The sequence below is a fragment of the Loa loa genome (genome assembly GCF_000183805.2).
Source record: "Loa loa unplaced genomic scaffold supercont3.5, whole genome shotgun sequence".
NCBI classification, from domain to species: domain Eukaryota; kingdom Metazoa; phylum Nematoda; class Chromadorea; order Rhabditida; family Onchocercidae; genus Loa; species Loa loa.
In genome coordinates, this window is record NW_018108185.1 from 755,336 (window position 1) to 778,067 (window position 22,732).

The 22,732-nt window shown below is 30.9% G+C and overlaps 4 protein-coding genes across 4 annotated transcripts in view; all 4 read right to left on the reverse strand.

The window, feature by feature from the left end:
• Positions 1-5,694, reverse strand: part of LOAG_16495 (CAMK/PKD protein kinase) — a gene marked incomplete at both ends in the record, with an annotated part of 14,404 nt that extends 8,710 nt beyond the window's left edge. The window contains 9 exons of the mRNA XM_020449149.1: positions 2,984-3,092; positions 3,312-3,389; positions 3,553-3,660; positions 4,247-4,413; positions 4,699-4,782; positions 4,939-5,043; positions 5,300-5,402; positions 5,472-5,561; positions 5,653-5,694. Coding sequence (XP_020307410.1) covers positions 2,984-3,092; positions 3,312-3,389; positions 3,553-3,660; positions 4,247-4,413; positions 4,699-4,782; positions 4,939-5,043; positions 5,300-5,402; positions 5,472-5,561; positions 5,653-5,694 — 886 coding nt within the window. The remainder of the gene's footprint in view (positions 1-2,983; positions 3,093-3,311; positions 3,390-3,552; positions 3,661-4,246; positions 4,414-4,698; positions 4,783-4,938; positions 5,044-5,299; positions 5,403-5,471; positions 5,562-5,652) is intronic.
• A 2,069-nt stretch (positions 5,695-7,763) lies between these two features.
• On the reverse strand, positions 7,764-8,526 carry LOAG_02477 (hypothetical protein; the record flags this gene model as incomplete). The annotated part of the gene is made up of 4 exons (XM_003138015.1): positions 7,764-7,859; positions 8,022-8,084; positions 8,189-8,304; positions 8,421-8,526. The coding sequence occupies 4 exons, from the start codon at positions 8,524-8,526 to the stop codon at positions 7,764-7,766; spliced, it is 381 nt and encodes a 126-aa protein (XP_003138063.1).
• Positions 8,527-10,320: 1,794 nt separating this feature from the next.
• Positions 10,321-11,741, reverse strand: LOAG_02478 (hypothetical protein; the record flags this gene model as incomplete). Its single annotated transcript, XM_003138016.1, has 4 exons — positions 10,321-10,494; positions 10,636-10,725; positions 11,050-11,181; positions 11,721-11,741. The coding sequence occupies 4 exons, from the start codon at positions 11,739-11,741 to the stop codon at positions 10,321-10,323; spliced, it is 417 nt and encodes a 138-aa protein (XP_003138064.1).
• A 6,665-nt stretch (positions 11,742-18,406) lies between these two features.
• Positions 18,407-20,435, reverse strand: LOAG_02479 (hypothetical protein; the record flags this gene model as incomplete). Its single annotated transcript, XM_003138017.1, has 4 exons — positions 18,407-18,594; positions 18,677-18,840; positions 19,174-19,274; positions 20,298-20,435. The coding sequence occupies 4 exons, from the start codon at positions 20,433-20,435 to the stop codon at positions 18,407-18,409; spliced, it is 591 nt and encodes a 196-aa protein (XP_003138065.1).
• Positions 20,436-22,732: the final 2,297 nt, after the last annotated feature.

Genomic DNA, 22,732 nt, shown 5'->3' on the forward strand with positions numbered 1-22,732 from the left:
ACGACACATCTCTTTCTACTTTTGTAATAACAAAATGTCCACTGCTAAAGTCCATTTTCCTGTTGCTGATCATCCTTCGGTCTTAAGGAAGTTCACATTATCATTTATTTAATTAACCCGGTGAATAAGCTACTAAAGAAACTAACATACTACCAACAATGATTTGCACTGGTTTAAAAAAAACAGTGAAGTTTGTATTTATAAAAGATAATTTTAACAAAAGATCTCATGGAGTGGCCAGAAACTCAGTTCACAGAAAAAAAGAAAAATTGAGGAAATGTCCTGAAATTATTATTTAAAGGATTTAAAAAGACACCGATGGATATATATTTGCAGAATCCATTCTCGGTTTATTCTTTTCAACTTAACTATACCCAATTGATCTTCATCCCTCAGTCACAATTTTCTTCCGCAAATTTTATAAAATATATCAAAATTTCATAATGAGATAGGTCAAATGATTCAGTGATAATAGGAATGCAGAGAATACTCAGGAAAGTTGAAATGAAAGCATTGAATGATACTGGAAATGCAAAAAGAGAAAAGCTGTCTGGGAGAGATGAATCATAAAAAAAGTCAAATATTGTTTAGATTATTTGTTAAAAAAAAGTCAAAAAAGAGTGACAAAAAAAAACGATAAATGAAGAAGGTACTGAACGAGATTCATTACATCTCTGTTCACGCCGTCTCCAAATTGTTTAGGTTGGAGAGACGAAAAATGACAGGATAGCTTCATGTGACATTTAATATGAGGAGGATGAATAGAGAGAATAAGCTTTTAAAGATTTAGAGAGGAACTTTTTAGCTCAACGCTGAGCAATCTAACTACCAAATGTAGCTCAAAATAAGAGTTGAAATGATCAAAATTTTCGTATTTAAATGAATTTAAATGTTCAGAATTAAATTGTCACTGATCGTTGACATGGAAATGAAAAAATGTTTTGCTACAAGAAAGAAGTTTCAAGAGTCAAGCAAAAGTTAATCTTACGGTCTTTCAAGATGCCTTCTCTCTCTCCTTTATGCTATATCAAGTGATTATATTCAGGGGAATCACAAAACACTTGTGAAGAATTTCGTTTCAAGACTGACCATAAATGTATCAAAGCCAAAATAAGCATTAGCCCATTAAATATAAAATTCACTAATTCCTTGCAGAAATAGGTCAGGAAAAACTTTAGGAAAAAAAATGCTAAAATGAAAGAAACAGTTTAATCAGACAAATAGCAGCGCGGAAGAGCTCGGATGGTTATGCCGGATTTACAGAAATGTTGACGGGAAGGAAGTGAATATATTTGGAATTAAGTAATTTCCATTTTCGAATTAATCATGAATCACATGCACGTTGCATATATAATTCCTTTCAACTGCAGAGATGTAAGGTAGACGACGTTAATGTGGTAGAAATGGAAAGGTCACTTTCATTTCGTTTAAAAATTTCTTATTGCCAATGTTTATAGCCTTCTTTGTTCTGTACAATGATGCAACATGACCGTATCCAGAATTTACAGCGCTGGATTTAATACAGTGGAGTATCCAATACATTACAGAACTCTCCTCATATTATCATCGTCTAGTTTTGACGACAACTAATTATGTACAAACTTTTTGATTTGAATATATTTCAAAATCCCAGATAATTTAAAACAATCATTGTGATAAGATGATCAATAAAGTTAGTAAAAGTTGTATAGTTTTTTCTGAGAATACTTTAACCTTAACAAATATTTAAGAAGCAGAAAAAGCATAATTTTATTTGATTTGTGATGGGATCACAAAGAAAAATATCGGATCGATGACTAGAAGGATCTTATAAAGACAATATTAACAGTATGACCATTACTCCTTCTATGGCTGTTATTTCCTGCTATTTGGAAAGAAAAATCAGGAGAAAATAACGGAAAACAGGTTATCAACATTAAAGTCCAGTTCGCTTCATTTGTTATCTATAAGTTACTGATAAGGAAATACTTGAATTATAATTTATATATATATATATATATATATATATGTACAGAGAGACACATTATACTAGTTTTTTAGCCTTACTAAATATATGATTCGTAGATATTAGACATAAGATTTGTTACAGGACAATTTCTTCCTGCACTTCCTTCACTTAATTTCTTATCATCTGATACGACATGAGTACGAGATTAAAGCAACCTATCACAACTGTAACCAAGTCTATTCATCTTCCAAAGCTCGCTGAAGTTCATTTCTCCACTACATATTGCAAAATAAGTAAACGGCTGATTTACATCAGAAATTATGTTAGCTAGTTTTTTCCATTTCAAAATCGTCGACAATGTTTTGAATGCTGCGAAGAAAATGTACGAAAATATTCATCTTCCCACAACTAAGTCATATATTTCACCAATGGCTAGGTATCACACAACTAAAGGGTCTAAAGCCATTAGTACATATCAAGGATTGAAAAAATCTTTACATCCCACTTTCCTATCTAATCATTAACCCATGAAAATGATAGAACAAACTTCAAGTTAGACCAGACTATCACTACCACTTATCTTTTTTTTAAAGGTCTTCCAAATAAATGGGAATAAATCATGTGGAGAAAAATCCGGTATTTTGTCATTGTTTGACAATTCTTTTGCTTTTAACAAAAACTGAAAAAATTTTGAATGATGAAAAAGAAAATTGTCACATTAAAGTCACACCTCATATAACAGAATTCAGGAATTTCTAAAGTTTAATTTCCGAAATGGCAGGAAAATTTTACTTGAAATTCAGACAGAATTTATTTATTAGCCAAAAAGAAAACGAATGGATTTTTGAAGAATCGCAAAAAAAATCAAATGAAAATTTATCATTTTATAGGAACTTATCGTCGATGTTCGAAAAAAAAAGCTGTGACTCGAATGTACTTAAAACGTGAACTTATAAATACATTCTTCTCATCTACTAAGTTCTTACTCATCCCCAAAATTTAATGATATTGTTAATTCTCAAGAAATTGACTAACTCATGTAGTAGGTAGATTTTCGGGTTCTAATCTCCAGGAAATGAACTGCATTTTCGAGATCATGATCCGGGGTATACTTCACATCCAATATTTCACTCAGCGGAATTTCCTATAATTTCTCAAAATAACTCAAAATACCAAAATAGCTCGGGATATATTCAATAAATAAGCTTAACAAAGTCCGTAACTTCAAGATCGCGGAATTGATAACAAAGTTTTTAAAACTTAAATTACGCCAAATATTTCTTTTCAATTGAATTTTTTTCATTTGAATCGACTCTGTTTAATTTTAAAAAAACAAAATAAAATCAAAATTCAAACTGCTAACTTTGTAGAATCTTGTCGATGAATCGTCCTTATAAAGAATAATTGCTTTTGTGTCTAAACGCCAATAATGTCTCTTACGCTGCAATAGAAACATTTTTTTAAAGAAATAGTAATTCATGTAATTTAGTGGAGAAGTAAGAGTAGGATTAGTCAATTAATCGAAATGGATAAGTCCATCAATCAATCAGTTTTAATGAATTCCAGTATTTTAGATAAAATGAAGTAATGGGAAAAATGCAGACCGTATCTTGGCGGTCGGTGTAATGCATCATCCAGCCTTCTTCCAACACTTTGGCCTTGTAAGGCCTAGTTCGCTTCTTTGACATAACAATTCGCATCAACGGAATGTTCTAAAATACAAAGAATCTGGTTGTTTTGTTTGGCAAATAGCATGAAAATGAAAGGATTCAGTTAAAATACCTAAATTCAATTTCCTTTTTGAAAGAATTTGGTCCTTAACAAAAAGACAACACAGTTCTGCTTCTACCACATCAGCCTATGTGAATGAATGACAAAAGCGCTTTTAAATATTGAAGCGTCTTTGCAGATGACGAAAGACTCATGTAGGGTTCACAGTTAGTTAACACTACTATCTATCGGTATGCCTTCCTCAGTACTGGGAAAAAAGCGCTTTCGAAGGCTTGGGATGAGTCATCAATGATGATAGATGAGTCATCGCTTCTTTCTGGTTAAGAGAAAAAACACAGTTCATCATTCATCCTTCGTCAGATGAAGTGATCTGATTGAAAGCAAGGTGGTATTTAAATTCATCTCCGGTCTGTGATCTGAATCTGATTGTTAAATTTAAAAAGACGATGCTGAACCCGGAAGAGTGCTCGATGAAATATTGTCTCAATCACATGATCTTCCGATCTAATTTCATGAAAATTGATATGTTTCTAAACCTTTAATATCGCGATGTAAAATGATGTAAACCTGTGAATCAGTCAGAATGTCATCATTGCGCGATACATCGTGATCATCATTTTTGATATTAGTTGCTTGCAGGGGGACACTTGGAGTTGTTTGAGCTATGCCATGATGTGAATTCATCGTTATTATGAAGTTATCATGATTTTGAGGTGATTCTGTCAAACTTTTGTCTGCAATCGGACATTTAAAATCTAAATATTTCAACAGTTTTACATCAAAAATTTTTTAACTGAACGTAATATGCAGTATAATCGATGTTTTCCGAAATAACTTTACGTTATCATTGGAATTATCCGGTCGGAATCAGTGCGAAAATTTGATGTAACTGGGTATCGAAAGACTGCCAAACTGTGTTTGTTTGAACTGGTATAAAGTTATGCTAAGATAGATATAGGCTGCTCAAACTTTCGCCATATCACCTCAGAACAATTTTAATTGTTAAAGAGATACATTACCATCATTGTCATTTTCGGAATCACATGCGACGCTAGACATCCGTAAATCCTTCATGCTACCACCGAAATTAACTTCCATAGATTCTAAGAATAGATTTTTTTAAAAATTATGAGCCAAAAAGATACATGTGCAAAATCCGAAAGAAGCTTTATTGAGTATGATTTCTTCTTAATTATTTCATAAAGGTACTATGAGTACAAATAATCCTTTCAATCATTAGGAATTTCTAAATTTGTAACCTTTCTCATTTATTCCAAGCTGCATGTTCTGCGTTATAATACCACTACCATGACAATTATTCCCAACCATTTCAATACACTTTTTATGACAGTTATACTTGCAATCTGAAATGAATTGTAAAGAAATAAACCTTTTGGAATAAAATCTCACTTCTTGAAATTTGATTTTCTTCATTCAAATCATTGGATCACAAATTGATTAAATCGCTTAAACAAATGAAAATTGAGATCAAAAGAATAAAGGATGACATGGTCTTTTAGTTCATATTGAGATTATGGACCTCAATTCCAAGATTTTTCAAAATCAGATATTAGCGTTGAATGTTGAATGCGAATTTTTGAAAAATCAAACTTGACACACCACGACACTGTAGTCCTTGCCGTATTAAGCCTTTCAACAGCTTCTTGCAATAATGACATACGGTTGGTCGCTTATATGAGTGCACTTGAAATGTGTGCGGTATCTGAAATATTCAGGAAAAAAGTAACTACTTAATTCCTAAACATCGTCATTGGGGGAAAGTCAAACAAACCTTAATCCAAGTAGCTTCGGACACTTTCATCCCGGAAGATCGACCGCTCCAGCTGCCGCTGCGTTCTTGCAAGGAGACTTGTAGGAAATTCTAAAATGTTAACTTGTTTAATTTTATTTTGCAATATATGAAAATTTTGGAAAAAAAAATAAAATTTATGAATACGAAGATACTGGCGTACCGCAGGAGTGATGAATTCGGGAATGAAATGTAATAAGATCATAATTAAAATGTTTGCACAAAATTCGATTTAAATATTTCAATAAGCATAAAAGACTCATAAATTATATAAAATAAAGAAATAACAAGGTAACAGAGCATATTCTGAGAATTTACATAAGAGAATGAATTTATATTGAGTACTCATTGCTTGGGACTGTAGCTAACAAGTTCTTAATGATTTAGGCATCCTATTTCAAATTAATGTGTACTGTCTCACAATGAGTGTCATCCATAAGAAAGCAGAAATGTTCAGAGAAGAAAAATTGAGTTTTGTAAAAGTTTGAGTAGTAATAATGCATAAACAGTAGTTATTCATATGTAAATGTTGGCGAAAAAATTGAAAATAAAAAGAATTAATAAATTGAGTGTGAAAAAGATTAAATTAATTAATCAAATCCAGTTTTTTTCTTGAAAAGGAACATTAGAGTGTGTAGGCGTTATAGCTATCCTAAAATTAAATTAAATTATATTGGACAGGTCTCTAACGAAATTCTGATTTTCATACTACTGGCTATTGACATCTTGCTGAACATCTGTAACTCAATTTTTGATAAATTGAACTTCAAAATTTCAGTAACAATTTGATAGTCAAAATATTTGTTATCATTTGATTAATTGCTTTCTTTTTCAGTGTCTTATTCCGGGCATTTAAATTGACAAAAATGAAAAATGGTTATGTTTGCGCAAAAGTAAGCTAAGGTTGCATGTGCGATGAACGGTACTCAAAGCTAAGATATATGAGGAATGCTTCATTTCATGTCAACTTTTCAAATGACGAAATATTTCTATTCAATTTTTCCTTTTTAAAGATATAAGATAATAGCAATGTTTAATTTTGTTTATTTAAGCTCGTAATAAAATAGGAAAAACTACATCGGCTTAATAACCTGCTATTTCAGGATGATGTCCGTCTAATATAGAAGAAAAAAAACTAAAAAGCGTCCATTTAAAATTCATTCTAGTAATTACCATAACGATCTCAACTATTCTTTTTTATTCCACCACACTTCAATAAATTGACGACAATTTATTACTGATAATTTATATTGTTGCTATTCAGAAATTACAATGGTCAAGTGGTCAGATGATCAAAAAGTAGCAAACACTATATATTATGTGTTCTCAGTTGCTTAAAAAATCTGTCACCTATAATTGCTAAAACCCAGTTAGTCTGGCTAACAAAGGAAGATATTTATTTTCCCTCAGCCTCTTTTCAAACTCTCTTTATTATTTTTAAAACTATGTTGGCTATTTCTTGAATACATATAATGAATTTAATAAATGTTTGTATTAGAACTTCTAGTAATTAAAGTATGCGCTTTGCTGTTTTGCTGCAAATATTCAAGGGATAATCCTTCTCAGATAATTGCCTGAGGCATTTTGATAGCCATACTGATGCCAAAAGCCTATATATTTCTTTCTTCTACGGATAGCCATCTAAGCTAACTTTGATCACATGTCACACTTTCTGGAAAAATCGGAAATAGAAATACGTGTAACTGAAGGTCAGATGTGGATTTCAAAATTGTTAAAAATGGTAAGGAAAAAATGGATTCAAAATGAGAAGCTGAACAATGGAAGTTGGAAATAACAAAAGAAGAGAAAAGGATGACAGTAATAAGAGCAAAATATTAGAAAAACTTCACTCTTTCTTTTCCTTAGTCTTAAATTAGGTGCTATAAATTAGCGTTAAAAATGTAAATCTGTGCAATAAATGACAGACTGCTTCTTATCATGTGTTTTTACAAGCTCATTAAAGTTAAGATTTTAAGCGTCGCAGTCCTTTGTCAAATCTTGATAACAGCAATAGTCGCGGAGAGATTCATTTCCATCATTCGCCGGATCTCATTACATCATGGATTGATACCAATAGCAGGTAAGATAGCTAGGTTAGTATCAATGAACCAGATTTCCGCAAAATGTTCAACGAAATCAGTCATTCATATTTGCCAGTAATTGTGGAAGGAAATTTTATCAGGACAAATTAATAAAAAAAATGATACTTACTTAAAGCATATTGCGCTGACAGTTGTATCTTATTTGGTCAATAACACCTAAAGCTGAAGAAATTCATAATTGCAAACGAACATTTTGGTTAGTTGGAGAAGCTGGTCGACTGCGCCAACTGATATCATTAGCAGTTGTTATTGATATATCGGGTGGCACCTGAATAGTAAAGTTGGTCCTTGACTATTGCTTTATACAATAACTTACTGGTTACTAACTGTTTGTGCTATTTATCTTCTTGATTATAAAAAAGAACCAAAATTATAATTCGTAAGTATTAACTTTGAATGGAGAACTTTTCAAAATTATTTCGAAATTTACCTGTTGCTTTATTAGAGTATTATCGAAATTGTCAACTGGCGATGAGACAGGAAGAAAACTCGTCTAAAGAATAGTTTATTTTATTACCGAGAATCAGTTTAAATCTTATGGTTCATTACAAATTGTCAAAGAGAAAAATTGACTAGATTTCCTTGATGAAGAGTGACTTTGGCAGTAGAATCTCCCAATGACAAAAGATGAGGAGCTGACAATTGCTGCTTGTAACCGTTACAATTATTCGGGATTTTCGAAACACAACGTTTATGATAGTTCAATTTACATTCTGAAATTGTTAATTAATAATTATTACAATCAATCAATCAATCATCCGTCTTTTCTTTAAGTATTCTCTATAAATGGAATTACATTAATGAAATAAAGTCTAGTAGGTATGAAAACCTCGGCATTTCAGGCCCTGTTTCACTAATCCAAATAGCATTTCACCGCAAAAATCGCAGAATGTTGGCGATTTGTAACTGTGCACATATAGGGTATGTCGGTACATCAGTAAACGTTGATGAAAAGAGTGAGCTGAAAATGGATTTAATTACTGAAAGGATACAATGAACAATATAACTATCGAACTGACCGAACTGATATTTAATTTATGTTTCTTAGCCACGAATAGGGCAAATTAATTAGTTCTCAGAAAGTACAAACAATATATTTAAGCCTTCTGAAATGATATCATTCTTTATTTCTGATTTTGGCAGATAAGTGAATGACTTTGAGATTATTTGGATATAATTTGCAAGTGGATATGTTAGAAAATGGAAATTTCCTCAAACGCTCTTCAAAGTAAATAAAAATTCTTTTTTTAAGATTTGAATTTGAATAATATGATGTTATCAAATAGAATTGAAATTTCTTGCATAGATCTCTAATAGTATGCACTTCATTTTAAATTTAATATTAAAATAGTTCAAATTTTTGGCTTATCTGTTTATTAATTACTGTTACCTGAAGGATAACATCAAAAAATATGAAACAATATATTGGTTTCAGTCTCTGTTCACATGAAAGGAAAATGATTATAGCAATAATGAAGGTATGTAAAGAGTTTATAAGTTTTTGATCTGTGGCCAATGAACAGATTTTCATTTTAAAAGTTTCTCTAAAATGTCTCATCATGCTATCTTTTTCCAATGCTTTTCGAATATTGCATTTTTACTAAAGCGTTTTGCATCAGATCGTTATTATGTGACGCAACACCTTCCAGGTAATCATAGGAGCTGGAACTGAGGTACTAACACTAAGATAAATTCATTTTACTAGCCTTATCATTCTTTTTATTTCTTAACTTCCTGATGATGTAATATAAAAATGGAAATCAACAATCCATTTTTTTTTTGTACTTATTTTGATAATACTAAACAATGGAAGAAGAATAATGATTTCTTCTAAAAATAACTTTTGTTTGAGAGGAAATATGGCAGTCTTTTTGTTTTGCATTTGAGTGAGGACATAGTGACACTATGGTGACACTAAACGTGCTTTCAAGCAACTCTTTTTCGTTTAACTTCTACCCTTCTCACTCGCCAATTTTCTTTTTTTTTCCCAACTCTTTTTGCTCGCAATGAAAAAACTGAGGAATTTATAATTTCCATTCTTTGTTGTTTTGGCGAGAGGTGGAAGTTTCGGTGGGATAGTAAAGAAACTTGAGAAGAATCACTACCATGAATTTGATGCAAATTTTGATACTTTACGGAATGACAGCATATATTGAGTAAATTAGATGGAGTGAATGAAGCGCATTAAATATTGAACAATATGAAAATGTTAAGAAAACTAGGCTGCTATTAGAAATTTTTTGAAAGAAGTATTGGACATAACATTTTGAATGTCACAGTGATTATTTGAAACTAAAATGATTGATCAACAAAGGATGAAACAATATGTTATTTTTGAAATAATAGAAAGTAACTTCAAATACATTTAATATCACAATGTTCTCTTTATTTCTACGTATTTTGTCGGGAATTTAAAAAAAACTTTGGAAATTAATTATTTGGAAAGTGAATATATTAAAAATGCTATAAAAATACTGGGAGGAAATAAACAGAAGTTGTATAGTGGAAAGACTTCATAATATCGGGAACTTCACACTATCTATCCGTTAAACGACTCGAACTTACTTTACTAGAAGTTTAGACTAGCAGTTAAAATTAGTACCGGTAAAACGGAATAGATCTTACAAAGCTTCTCTTCACGGACTGAATCTGTAATAAAACTCCCTCAAACAGGAAACTGTGAATCAGTGCTTTGAAAATCAGGATCAGATTATAAACGGAAATTATTTTCAACCTTCAACATCAATTCGATGAAACTTACAACCGATTACAACTTCAATTAGCATCCCGTCCGAGATATCATTAATTGTAGTGATCAGCTGCAGAATATTGGCAGAGTTGCTATCATGGTGATACAACAACAAATAATCAGATAAAGCATCATTAAAACCATATCTTGAGTACTGAAATTCAAAGAAAAAAACACATGAAATAGTAGAAGTGAAATATAAGAAACTTTTAAATAAATTGGCAAAATAAAATTCAAAAAAAGAAATTCAATTTTTTGAAAAAATATCAAATGCACAATATTTAAACCCATCAACGTTTTTGTTTTCAGCTATACGTGTTAATGCATTACATCGTTTATGTATGTGTTCAAATTTCGATTTTACGAAAATGAAAGTTTTGAGATCCTGAAATCAACAAAACAATCTCTGAAATCTGATATCTGGCGACATAATTTCTTCGACCAATTAGAAATCTGATTTATTCAATAAAAATCATTCTATAAGCTACTTTTGAGATTTAAAAAGCAGGCAACACAAAGCAAAAGATACGGTCACTTTTAAATGATTAATATTAATATTTTCGTAGCTTTCCGGTCCATTTCCATCGGACACTGTCTTGAAGTCGAATGCACATATTGCATTTCCTAAGTGAACAGCACGATTGATACAGTATTAGTTTTTTTTGAAAAAAACTTTGAAAAAAAACTTGATAAAGCAAGAACGAACAACTTTTTGAATGAATTTTGTCGCCAAATTACGAAGTTCTTCTAATGAAATTTTCTCATTTCGTACCGCAATTACTTCCTTGAACACACCAGATTGAAATGAAATATTGATTTTGTTCATATTAAGACGAACTTTCTAGAGCATTCTGAAAAGAAATCTAGAATTTAAACGAAGTTAATGAATATTCCTTCCAGTTCAATCATTGAAATATATAGCAAAATCCTTTCAGTAAGAAATGGGTGAAATTTAATTAAAGTTTGACGTTCGAAATGGGAAGGAGAAAGGGATACCTTCTTTAAAGTACAATTCTCTTCCATTGATTTGTTCATATAAAGCTTCTAATTCCCAGTTGTATTTAAACAACTCATATCAAAGGAAATCTTTTCCTTGTGAAAATTACTGAAGCAATACTGATGATATGACTTTATCTTAAAGTAAGTTATTACTCAGTCACAATTTTTGACAATTAAAGTTTCCAAAAGGCTGCAGGAGAAGTTTCGACTTTAACTACGCTAAAAATTTTCATTATAAAGCACAAAAAATATTCAAAAGTGAAAAATAAGAAAACAAAAAGTTTTAATCGAAGCATTAAAACTGCAAAAGATTTGATAAGACAATTTGAATTTTTGAACAATAATGGAAGCTTTCATTACGAGCTTTCATCACTTTCCTACACATTTCTCTGGCATTGACATCTTTTATCCTAAGCATATAAGGTCAAAGAACATATGAAGAAAAGCACTAAGATTCCTGAAATGATTCACGAGATCCAAAAATCAATGAGAAACATATTTGTTGAACGGTAGAAAAATGATAGCAAATATTTCGCAGATCATTCAAAAAAAAGAATGAGTAAAACGAATTATATTTTAAAAGAAATGAAGAGATGCTCGATTTCTCCCGCGATATGGGAATATATTCGCGGCAAAAGAAAACATTTCCGTTTAGCTTTTTAGAAGCCAAATCATGTAATCTTTACCATCTTCATTAAGTATGCGAACAGTGAATCGCCTCATTTACTTTGTTGGTATGAACTGGAGTCAAAAATTGAAAGTTACTTTTCAAAATATAAAAGACGCGAAATGTCCTACGATAACATCGATTATAAAAATATGCCCGATATTGAGCCAAATAAGCTTAAAATATCCTAAATACTCAGTGTTCTTCTATAGATGGAATTGTAAACTGATGATTAATGTTCAGTTTATTTAATTACTTTTGCGCTGATGGCTTTCACATTTAATTGTCATTTTACTGGCAATTGAAATATGCCATTAAAATTGACACTGCGTGCTTCCTTCCTTCATTACTTCTCCTTTTTGCTGCAAACTTCACTTAAGGTTCCTTTCATGATCAGATAAAAATAATTCTGCAACTGCCATCTACAGACTTATGAAGAAGAAAAATGAATAACTGGTCTGATGAAGCATATATCAATGAATCATCAGTATTAGCCAGTAACTTATTGAAGGGAATGATCCTACAACTTGAAAAGCATATAAGTGCCATAATTTCCAATCAACAATAAATCCTTTCAAATTAGTATACATTTCCAATTTCCGAATGGTTGCTGTCACCTGTCACCATATCCATTATACATGCTTACACATATATGTATGTATATAATAATAAATATTGGGAAAGGGCACATATGTGTGAGTAAAAAGGATAAAGAGAAACCCAGTGATGTTATTGATCACAAAGGACAGAATTAAAGTGAGAGAAATAAATAAAGTGAATTTAGAGGAATAGACAGGCCTTTAAATGCCTATCTTTATTCCTAATATAAATGTTGCTATTGTCATAATCCATATTATCACTATATATTTCATTTGATATTATGGTGAAATATTATATTACTTAGCTACATCTATATTCCTTCTTCAAAGGTTTGTATCTTATCGAAAACTTAATGACTATAAGTAGCAAAGGAAGAACTAGTAATGACCCAAGATATGAAAGAAATTTCGGGTGGTGAATTGTTTTTTCTAATTGCAGATCTAGCAATCAAGTTGTTTCCAATTGTAATTATAGGTAAAGGTAACAAATGTGTCACCAAATATACAGTTCACTCCTAATCATACCAAGTTCATTTACTACCTTTTGCTTCGCTTCTTCGTGTTTTCCAAAAGAAATTTTCTAATTAGATAGAAACCATGTTTGATTGTGTAATTGATTATTTCAAAGGAATTGACACTTCTAACTGGTCAAATATCGACATTCAAATTTAGCTCCAATCATTATTACGAAACAGGGATTTCCGAAATATAGATGAATCTAGAATGAAGAGGAAGGGAAGTGTCACATTCCATATAATACAATCATAGGAGAGGAGTGCAGCGATTTCTTAAAGAGTGAGGACGCGAAATGGCAGTGGCGCCTTTGCACAAAATGACAGCTGCACCTTTTATCCATTATACACCTACGTGAAATCAGTATGCTCTTTATACAATCTATTTATGTCGTAAAGTTACTTTAACATTTTATCAATATTAATTGATAATTGCTCTTCCTAAATGACTTTGAGCATTTGTCCTTAAAAATGATCCTTTGAAATAGAGTATTGTTCTGTACTGATTATCCAATTAAATTAATTTAAGCAACATTAGAGTTCAATATGTTATTCCCATTTAAGTATCGGTATTTTTGCTTCCATCTATTTTTTTCTTTTTTGATAGAAATTAATCCTCCATCCACCATCTACCATCTGCAATAAATTATTTAAATTGTTCCACCATTTTTTTTTTTTGCCCTTTCTAGTTAACATCCAACTTGTCCCTTCTGATCCTTAATTAGCATATCCTTTTACCTTAGCCGCGTTGTAATTGCTTTTAAATCATTATTGCTGGAAACAGTGTCATTGATCTGCTATTGTGTAAACGGATGAGTTTAATTCATAATGCTACATACATTTTGGGAAAATTCAGTCAAATGAATCAGTTTATGCAAAAAAAAAGAGTTATGCTTGATATTTAGATGGAATGTGACAAATGATTGCTCTTTTTTTTTCTTTGATTGCTTGGTTTTGTGGTTCAGTTGTCGCTCGACTCACTTTTGCTGCTCATGATCGCTTTATCAAAGATAGAAATTTGTCGCCAAGTGAGTGCTATTTTTCCAACACTTCTCTGAAACGTTCAGTTGCGGTTTGATTGTTGAGAGAAGAAATGCTTATTATTACTGAACTTAAGAATAAGGGACTGCTTAAGAATAAGGAACTACAAAGGAAACTGCTAAGAAGATATTAATAATAAAATTTCAAGGAGGGATTAAATGGATCAGAATAGAGAAATGAATTAATTTATCCGAAAAATAGTTCAATGGAGCAACTGGCGAAATTTAAGTCACAGGTTGAATTGAAATGAAAATTAAAACTTTCCAAAAAAACTGAAATTGAATTGCTCACCAAAGGGAGGAATTTCACTAATTTTTTCATTCAGCCTGAAAAAAGTCAATAAATCTTTTTTCTATGTTTAAATGCAAAAAACAAATAACAGCCAGTCGATGTATGACAGCTATTTGAGTGGATAAATATTTGTCACAATAACACTTATAGGAGGATAAGTTTTGAAATAAATTTATTTCTTTTGACATTCATCCCTTTGAAATAAAGAATTAAAAAAAAAAAAGTAAATTTCTGTAGATTTACAGAAAATGAAGCATCCTTAACTGATATCAGGATTAGGCGGAGGAATGATTAATGACAATGACGTGACAGTTTTGAACAAAGTTGAGCAGATTTTTATTTGCATTTAGATTTCAAGCAAGTCAGGAAGACAATTAGTTCTATTAAAAAGAGCAATGTGACCACTCAGCCTAAGGAAAGGCCACTGCACTGAGTGACCAAACATTCATTCTTGTTAGATGGAACGTGACTTGAATAGCATATGCAATAGTTTACATAATAGTATTATTTAAATAAATGAAAGTTTTCGAATGCACTAACTTTGAAACTTAAATGTAAACTTTGAGATGGCCAAATTGTGATTCATTTCATCATTTCAAAAATTTTGAATGTTAAAAATGTACTGATTGCCGAATTTATAAAATATTTAGTTCGAATTGGAAAGTGCCATTATTAAAAGCGAAGTAGAATGTTAGGTAAGGACTTATAAGTGAGGCTAAGCCTTGAAATTGTTAAAAATATTCATTAATTACAGTACAATTCCTTGGACAGCTACTTAACTTCCTAAAAATAAGTAGCATTATTTGCACCAATTTCTACTTTTCCTCCCTTTCTCTCTCTCTCCCTTTCTTTTTCTCTCTCCTAACATTTGAATAACATCCCTTGATAAAAGGCACATTTCATTGTAATTTGAAATTCATTCATAGCAAATGAATAAGTTCTTATAGAATAAATCAAAGACAATTGCAATTAGAAGAAAGTTTGTGAAAATCTTTTCAGCGACAAATTTCCTTTTTATGCTAGAAAGTGAACAAAAAATTCATACACAATTGTTTTTTTTTAATCAATCCTTTTATACAAAGTAGAATATCAGGAAACGGATAAAAATGACAATTTTTTTCCGGTTCAGGATTTGTCCTTAAAAATTCTGCGACAAATTCACCTCCTAACAGTAACAGATTGCATTGAAAAGTTGAAAATATTGAATTTGCAGATGAAAATGGAAGAAGACAAGGGAAGCATGAAATATCTCATCGATAAATTATAGGGAGGAAATAAATTCAATCTTTTTTTTCAAACTGACTGGAACCGATGGAAAAAAAAATTTGATTTTGCTGCCTTCTTGCAATTTCAAATGAGCAAGCGAAAATGAAGGACAATACAGTAAGCACTCAGGTTTTGGTCTAACTCTAAACTCAAATTGGGACTTCCTAACTATTCCATTTTACTCTTCTTTAAAAACTTTTGTTCTTAATTGAAAAATTTTCATAAAGATTTTACTGCTGAAGACTACGAATAATAATTGCTTTGGAATGGAAAAAGAATGCAAAAAATTCCACCAAAAGATTAGTAATTTTGAGAAATACAAAAAGTTGTATTATCTGAGACATAACAAATCTATTTCAGTCTCGGCTTCTTGAGCTGGATCAGGGAAATAGAGTTGTAAGCAAAGAATGACGGAACCAATTAAGCTTAAAATAAATTTAAGTAATCTCAATAGCAGGAGGATTTGATATACAAATACTTTAAATTGTTATTATTCTTGGTACTCTTTCATTCATGATTAAATGATATGAAGAGATTGTTGAAGCTTTTCCAAACCTCTAAGCATACTTGTCATTCTAGTTATGGAAGTGATATCCATTAGATAGAGGAGTACCATATTTTTTTTTTATTGCGTATTAATGCTTGCAAATAATTGTCGAAATTTTTATGAATTGAATTCCACTCCCATGACTAGAAAGTTATTTGAAAGAAAAAAAATTGTAAAAAAATATTCAAGAGCTCAATTTTCGTGAGAGAATTCGTGAGAATTGCTGCTAATTCCAATTTACTCGTTTTAGGACAGTTTAAAATGACCAGAATTGAACTTAATTAATTCCTATGTATTACCATTTTTGCTAGTTATAAACTGGTACTCTTGACCAGTTTTAAGTGATTTAGTTAAGTTTTATAAAAGATATAAATTCTAAAATGTGAAATAAACCGATCAATAAATCTGCTCGTTTTCAATTGTAACTTAGAAATCATACACCCTTACCTGTACAATTAACCAACAGCCTTTGTGAGAACGAATTCTCATTTTGAATTATTTGAAATCGTTTTATCAATAGAATATGATGAATTTATTGTTTATAAAATGAGAGAATCAAAGTCTGAAACTTTAAAGGTACTTGTCTGAGACACCATTTCATTCGATATTAAGTAGAAAGTTTTATTGGACACAATAATTCTTTTGAATTTCAAACTCCCCTAGCTTATCATCCACATTTGGATGCAAACAAAATATTGGAGGGAAAAAAATTGCACTTCAAAGTTAGAATTTCTTTTCCTACCCTTTTAATCTAAACTTTAAACTTTTAAAGTGCAATCTTGACAATAAGATGAACAATTATAGTCGTTTGTGTTCATTAGTACTTTTGGAAATGAAGCAAAAAGATCAGAAGAACGAGAGAAACGAACTTTTCAACAGGTCAAGTATTTTAGTTAATTTAATGAACAAGGTCAATGAAACTGGCATTTCATCCATTTTGACGATAGATGATTCAGAAATTTTTCTTTTTTTCACCATTGTATTTTAATGGGCGCATATATAAACGTTTGGATTAGCAGAGAGGACGTGTGAATCACTTTGTTGACGTTAAAAAGAGATTGAGATGTAATTTATCAAGTATTTATGACGATAAGTATCACAAGATTACACTTGTCACTTAGGTATCTCAGGTACAAATAAATAGACCGGAAGTGTAAGACTTCATATTAAAATAAACCAATAAATGGGTTAGATCAAAGATGAACGAAATCCTTGTTTTATTCGTAGAAAATTAAATTGATAATGAATCAAGCGAAGAAACTGAAAAATATTTTATAAATATAGCACAAATGCCATGGCCTTCATTTGATGCAAATTTGATAGAAACAGGTAACACATCCACAAAGGTTGGCTTACCTTGGTTAAGCATTGGCCAAGCACTTGCATTCATAAATAACAGGTGCTTCGACTGTTGCTTATCTCATAAACAAGCTTAGACTGAAGAGTAACTAACAACATTTCCGATGTATTTTTGATTATCACATTATTTTACTTACCCAAAAATGCAAAGTTATTTTAATTTCAATTCTAAGCCAAATCTAAAACTCATAATTGAACAATACTTTACTTTTAATATGAAATGTTCAAATTGCACATCTTTTCCAACTTCTTTTTCTGCAAAATCAATTTCATTATCCATTCTTTGAGAGGAATTTTCTTTCATTCATAAACTTTTTTGAAGCTAAAGATACGCAATGGTAAATTTCATTATGCAATATTTTGTTCGACGTAACGAGAGGAAAGCAAAACAAAATGGATTTTTAATTTTTGTAAAATGTTAATCGGATCAAAGTTTGAATTTGAGATGTGAAATGCTGTTGCAAGCAGCGGTGAACTCATTTCGTGTATCGATCCAAAACACTTTGAAAACAAAATAAACACATTTGATGAGTAATTTTTATAAAAAAGAGAGGGAGAGGATGGAAACAAAAGTAAAATATGTATTTAAAATTGTTATAGAACGCAAAGAAAAAAAAAGAAAATTTGAAAATCTTCGGATAAGAATCTGTACCTTTTTAATGTTATGATTAAAAATTTCATCGATGTTGAAAGAAAAATTCTAACATATCCATAATTAGTAGAATAAGAAGTAAACTTGAAGCAGAAAATAGCATGAAGAAAACCATAAAGGTTGAGAAGGAGAATCACGACCCTGGATGTGTATTCAAATTGCTTTTCAATACTGTACGTGGAGTACCATCGTCATTAAATCGGACTCGGCCCCGATTACCAAATGAGGAAGCTGATGATCCGGTATAAAGCTCCGATTCATCCCGAAATTGTGGCGGATGCGTACTAAACACTATGGTTCCCATCGGAATCCCAAATCCGCCTATAAACGATAACAAATATTAATATTGAAATTGTAAGCATAAGTTAATCTGCTGGAGGTGTAGAGTTTTTGAAGAGATTACAGCATAATGGGTAGAATCCCGTATCGTTTACGGATTCGTACAATTGTGGATTACGTCGTCGATGAAGCCAACATCCGTTGCACAGAAGGCAGCAGAAAAATGAGCAAAGAACACTCAGGATTATACTAATGATCAATCCAATGATAAGTAATGTGTAATCAATCCTGAAATAAACTTTTTGCAAACTTTCATCGACCAATAGTTGTGAATATCAAACAACTGGCCTGACCAAGTCTAAGTTGCTTCTTCCTCTAAAAAATGTGTGTAATCTAATGATTATAGCGTGGATAGACTGGTAATGTCACACTTTAATTCTTTGCCAGAAAAAGTATGCAAATATTTTTCAAAAAAAGATTTTAGATTTTAGGAAAACGATTTTTTCACTTTTTATACAAAGGTGATCCTTGTGACGTTGATAGGATGTCCAATTTTATTCAGTAGCTGATATCCAAATCTACTCAAATTTCAAAAATTGTGTTTGAACTTTCATAGCCTACTGAAAATTACTGCCATAAGCAATGAAACGCTGTGGTCGATTGTGCTTTGAGATCGTATTACGAACAATTTGATCGTCCTCCAATTCGCAACAGAGATAATCCTAGAAATCTAAATTTCCTGGAAAATCTAAATTATTTGGATGAAAATTCTAAATTTAGGTTCCATCAAAGTTTCCACTTTATGATTGGTCACATGAGTTTTACGAATATCTGAGCTCAGAGCTTGGAGACTCTAAAGTTTTGGATAGAACTTCAGGTGGGAAAAAAGTACTACATCAGGCATAATTTCATTTCCAACGAAGTTTCTTAATTTTTTATAAATTCAAAAAGAAATTGGTTTTAATTGAATTCTTTTTGTTTCACAATGAAAATTAATTCGTGCTCTCACCAACCCACTGGAAACATAGAAGTATCGTATGGAAATTCATTAAAAAAATAAAATAAAGATATTAGCCTTCTAATTACAATAAAAACGTTAGCTTTCTTTTATAATCGCAACTTATAATTCATCCTATTTTCCATTCTACTTTTAATTAGCTGAAGAACAAACAAATATCAAATAAATTTCCCTCTTTAGACAATAAAACTCACAGCATTGATACCTAAATCGTTTATTTGCCTCAATTTTTGTAAAAATTCTTATCATAAAACACAGGTATTTTGGAAGGTAAACTGATAAAGGCTTGGGCTCTCGCATTTATTATCCTTTATTCCCCGAATAGTATAGGAAGTAATATATGCAAATAAATGAATATTGAAAAAATATATTGAAGCGCCACAGTTTCGTGCGAAAATTCCCTGCCATCTCAATCAAATAACAATAGAAATTTACAACATTTTTGGTTTTTAATTATCATTTAAATAATTGGAAAGTCAAATTTATCAATTTGTTTTACAATGAGTTGGAAACTTGTGACTTTCACTTTAATTCATTATTCGATAGGCTCATCAAAAAGGACTGTCTGTCTAAAGAACTCAGTAAGAACAGTAAGAACAGTTCGCTTTGAACTGTTTTACCATTTCAAATGAATTTTTCCCCGTCTGTTTTTTTAAAAAAAAAGACAACAGGGACAGTTTTCTAACTCCACCATTCTTATAAAAGCATAAAAATTGCGTAAGCTTACCTCAAAAGTAGCATTTAAAATTTCGCAACACGCAAGCTCGCATGCAAGTACTTCACCTTGTTTATTCGGTGGACAATTGACGGTTGCATAACAACCTGTCGTTAATGCAAAAAACACTTTTATAATTGTTTTAAGCATTCTGAAAGTGTAAAACAGATGGCCACTTAATGAAAGAAAAAAATATATAAAGTAAAATGAAATAAAACAAGTAAATTATTGTGATTGAATCGATAAAGTGTGCGGTTATTGTCTATTGTCTTCGTTCGATTCCATATAGAATACATTTCGGCCGATGACTGCAACTGCTGGAAATAGTAAAAATCGTGAAAGATATTTGTCCGTTTCGAGTTTTTTTTTTTTGTAACAAACGGATAATGACTCATGTTTGCTTTTGAAAAAGAAATGCTGCGGTAAATTAGAACAAAGTGATGGAAAAAGGATCGATTCATCAAATAATTATAAAATTCCGTCTGGTAATTCTTGAAACTTAACAAGAATTGCCAATAATCTTACCAGTTCATTTCAAATTTTTTATTTTATAAATGTCATTTCGTTAATTTCTAAGTAAGAATCGTTTAAGTTTGGATTTTCCCAATGATCATTTATTACATTACGCGATAACTTTTATATGTCAGAAGTTTCGAGATTACTTAGCAAAGATCGTAGGCCTGAGTCATCCTTGTCACTTATTTGTTTCATTCTTAAAAAATTTTTAACCAATGATTTTTTTGACTAACAAGATGTCATTTAGGACAAGGAGAAACATTGATCGGTATTACAAATTCCTAATTTCCTATGTGCAGAGCCTTTCATATAGTTTGGTGATAATGGCCAGGCTCTAAATGGTGATTGTGACTGGTTTTGATGAATCATCAAGGCGCGGAAAAATATGTCTATTAAATGCGCAACCATATGACAAGAAATCAAAACATGATAAGTCCAGAATAAACCTTAGAGAAAGATGAAAAGAGGGTTTCAGTATAGAAGAAGCAATGAGAAGAAAACAAAACACAATTTAAGAGAAAACGAGTTTTCGCGAGTTATTTCAAAATCGTTCTTCGAAAAATTTTAATAACAATATGTCTTTTTTCGATTGAAATGATTGAAATACTAAGTTTCTTTTACTTTTTTAAATTTACTGTCAATTTATACTGTTACGATCATAGACCTGTTGAGGAAAAAAGAATTGTATCACAAAAGTATTTCGTCTGCTAGTGATCCCCTCATTTGACTGATTTAAATCGCTAAAAATCCGTTAGAAATGTACTCTGGATTTACCTGATTGGAATTTATACAGGAATTCTGAGCTATTCGAATGATTTATGAATACATATAGTAGTCCGATATTTGACGGATCCTGAATTTATAAACACTTACAATGTGAAATCAAAATAAAAAATCAATTGGCGGAAAGGAAATGAAATTTTGTTCGAGAAACATTTGCAAGAATCCTTGATAGAATGCTAGTAATGCAAAGAAGTTAGACAAAGGTTCGGGAAGTTCAGACGAAAAGTCAATGTGATCAGCTAAATGATTTAAAACAGATGAAACTGCAATTTTGTATTTTTTTGAGTGCCAATTTTTTTTTTTTTTATTGAGTATATTTTGAGCGTCAAATATTCTTTTGATGATAGTGTTTCCTGTAGTTTACTTTCAAAGTATAATGGTTTGGTACCATAGACAATTGCGCCATGGAATGAAAAAAAATACTGATTTCAGATGGAAAGTATCCACTTAAGCATATGATGATATAAAGTTTTACCTATTATTTAAACTACGAGCTCTAGAGAAGCCATCATTGAAGTTGATATGAATGAAGTCGATTAAGTTCAATTTCTGGTTAGAAACGTTTATTTTGTGATAAACAAAACAATATTTTGAATGACACCAATGAGTAACTAAACTGTACCTTCAATGTCGCAATTAATCATCACAAAAACAGAGTTCACTTTATAACTTTTTGCATATGCAAAATATGTCAATGAGCCATCCTCGAAAGACAACTCCAATTTTTTACAATACCAATGCTATTCATCTTGACCAAAGATTATTTCAAAAAAGAAAGATTTACAAATGAGCAAAAGACTGCACAATTATATCGTACATTTTTTATAGACTCTAAAATACAATTTCTCAATATTTCGCTCAAAAAATATTTCAAATTAAATCGCACATCGAGGAATATTTTAGGCTTATATCTTTCATGGGTCTACAATTAAAATGAGTGATTTTGGATTGAAAAAGAGCTAACATAAAGTAGGAAAATAAACAAAAAATCTGAGTGATAAATTTGAAAATAACAACACTTTCTAGCATTTGGTAATAGTAATTAAAAAAAACTAATCTGTGAATTTTTTGTTCGGCTTGCTACATTTTCAGTACCATTTTCTCACCAACTTAACATACAGAATGGAGAACTTTAATTAATGGGAAAT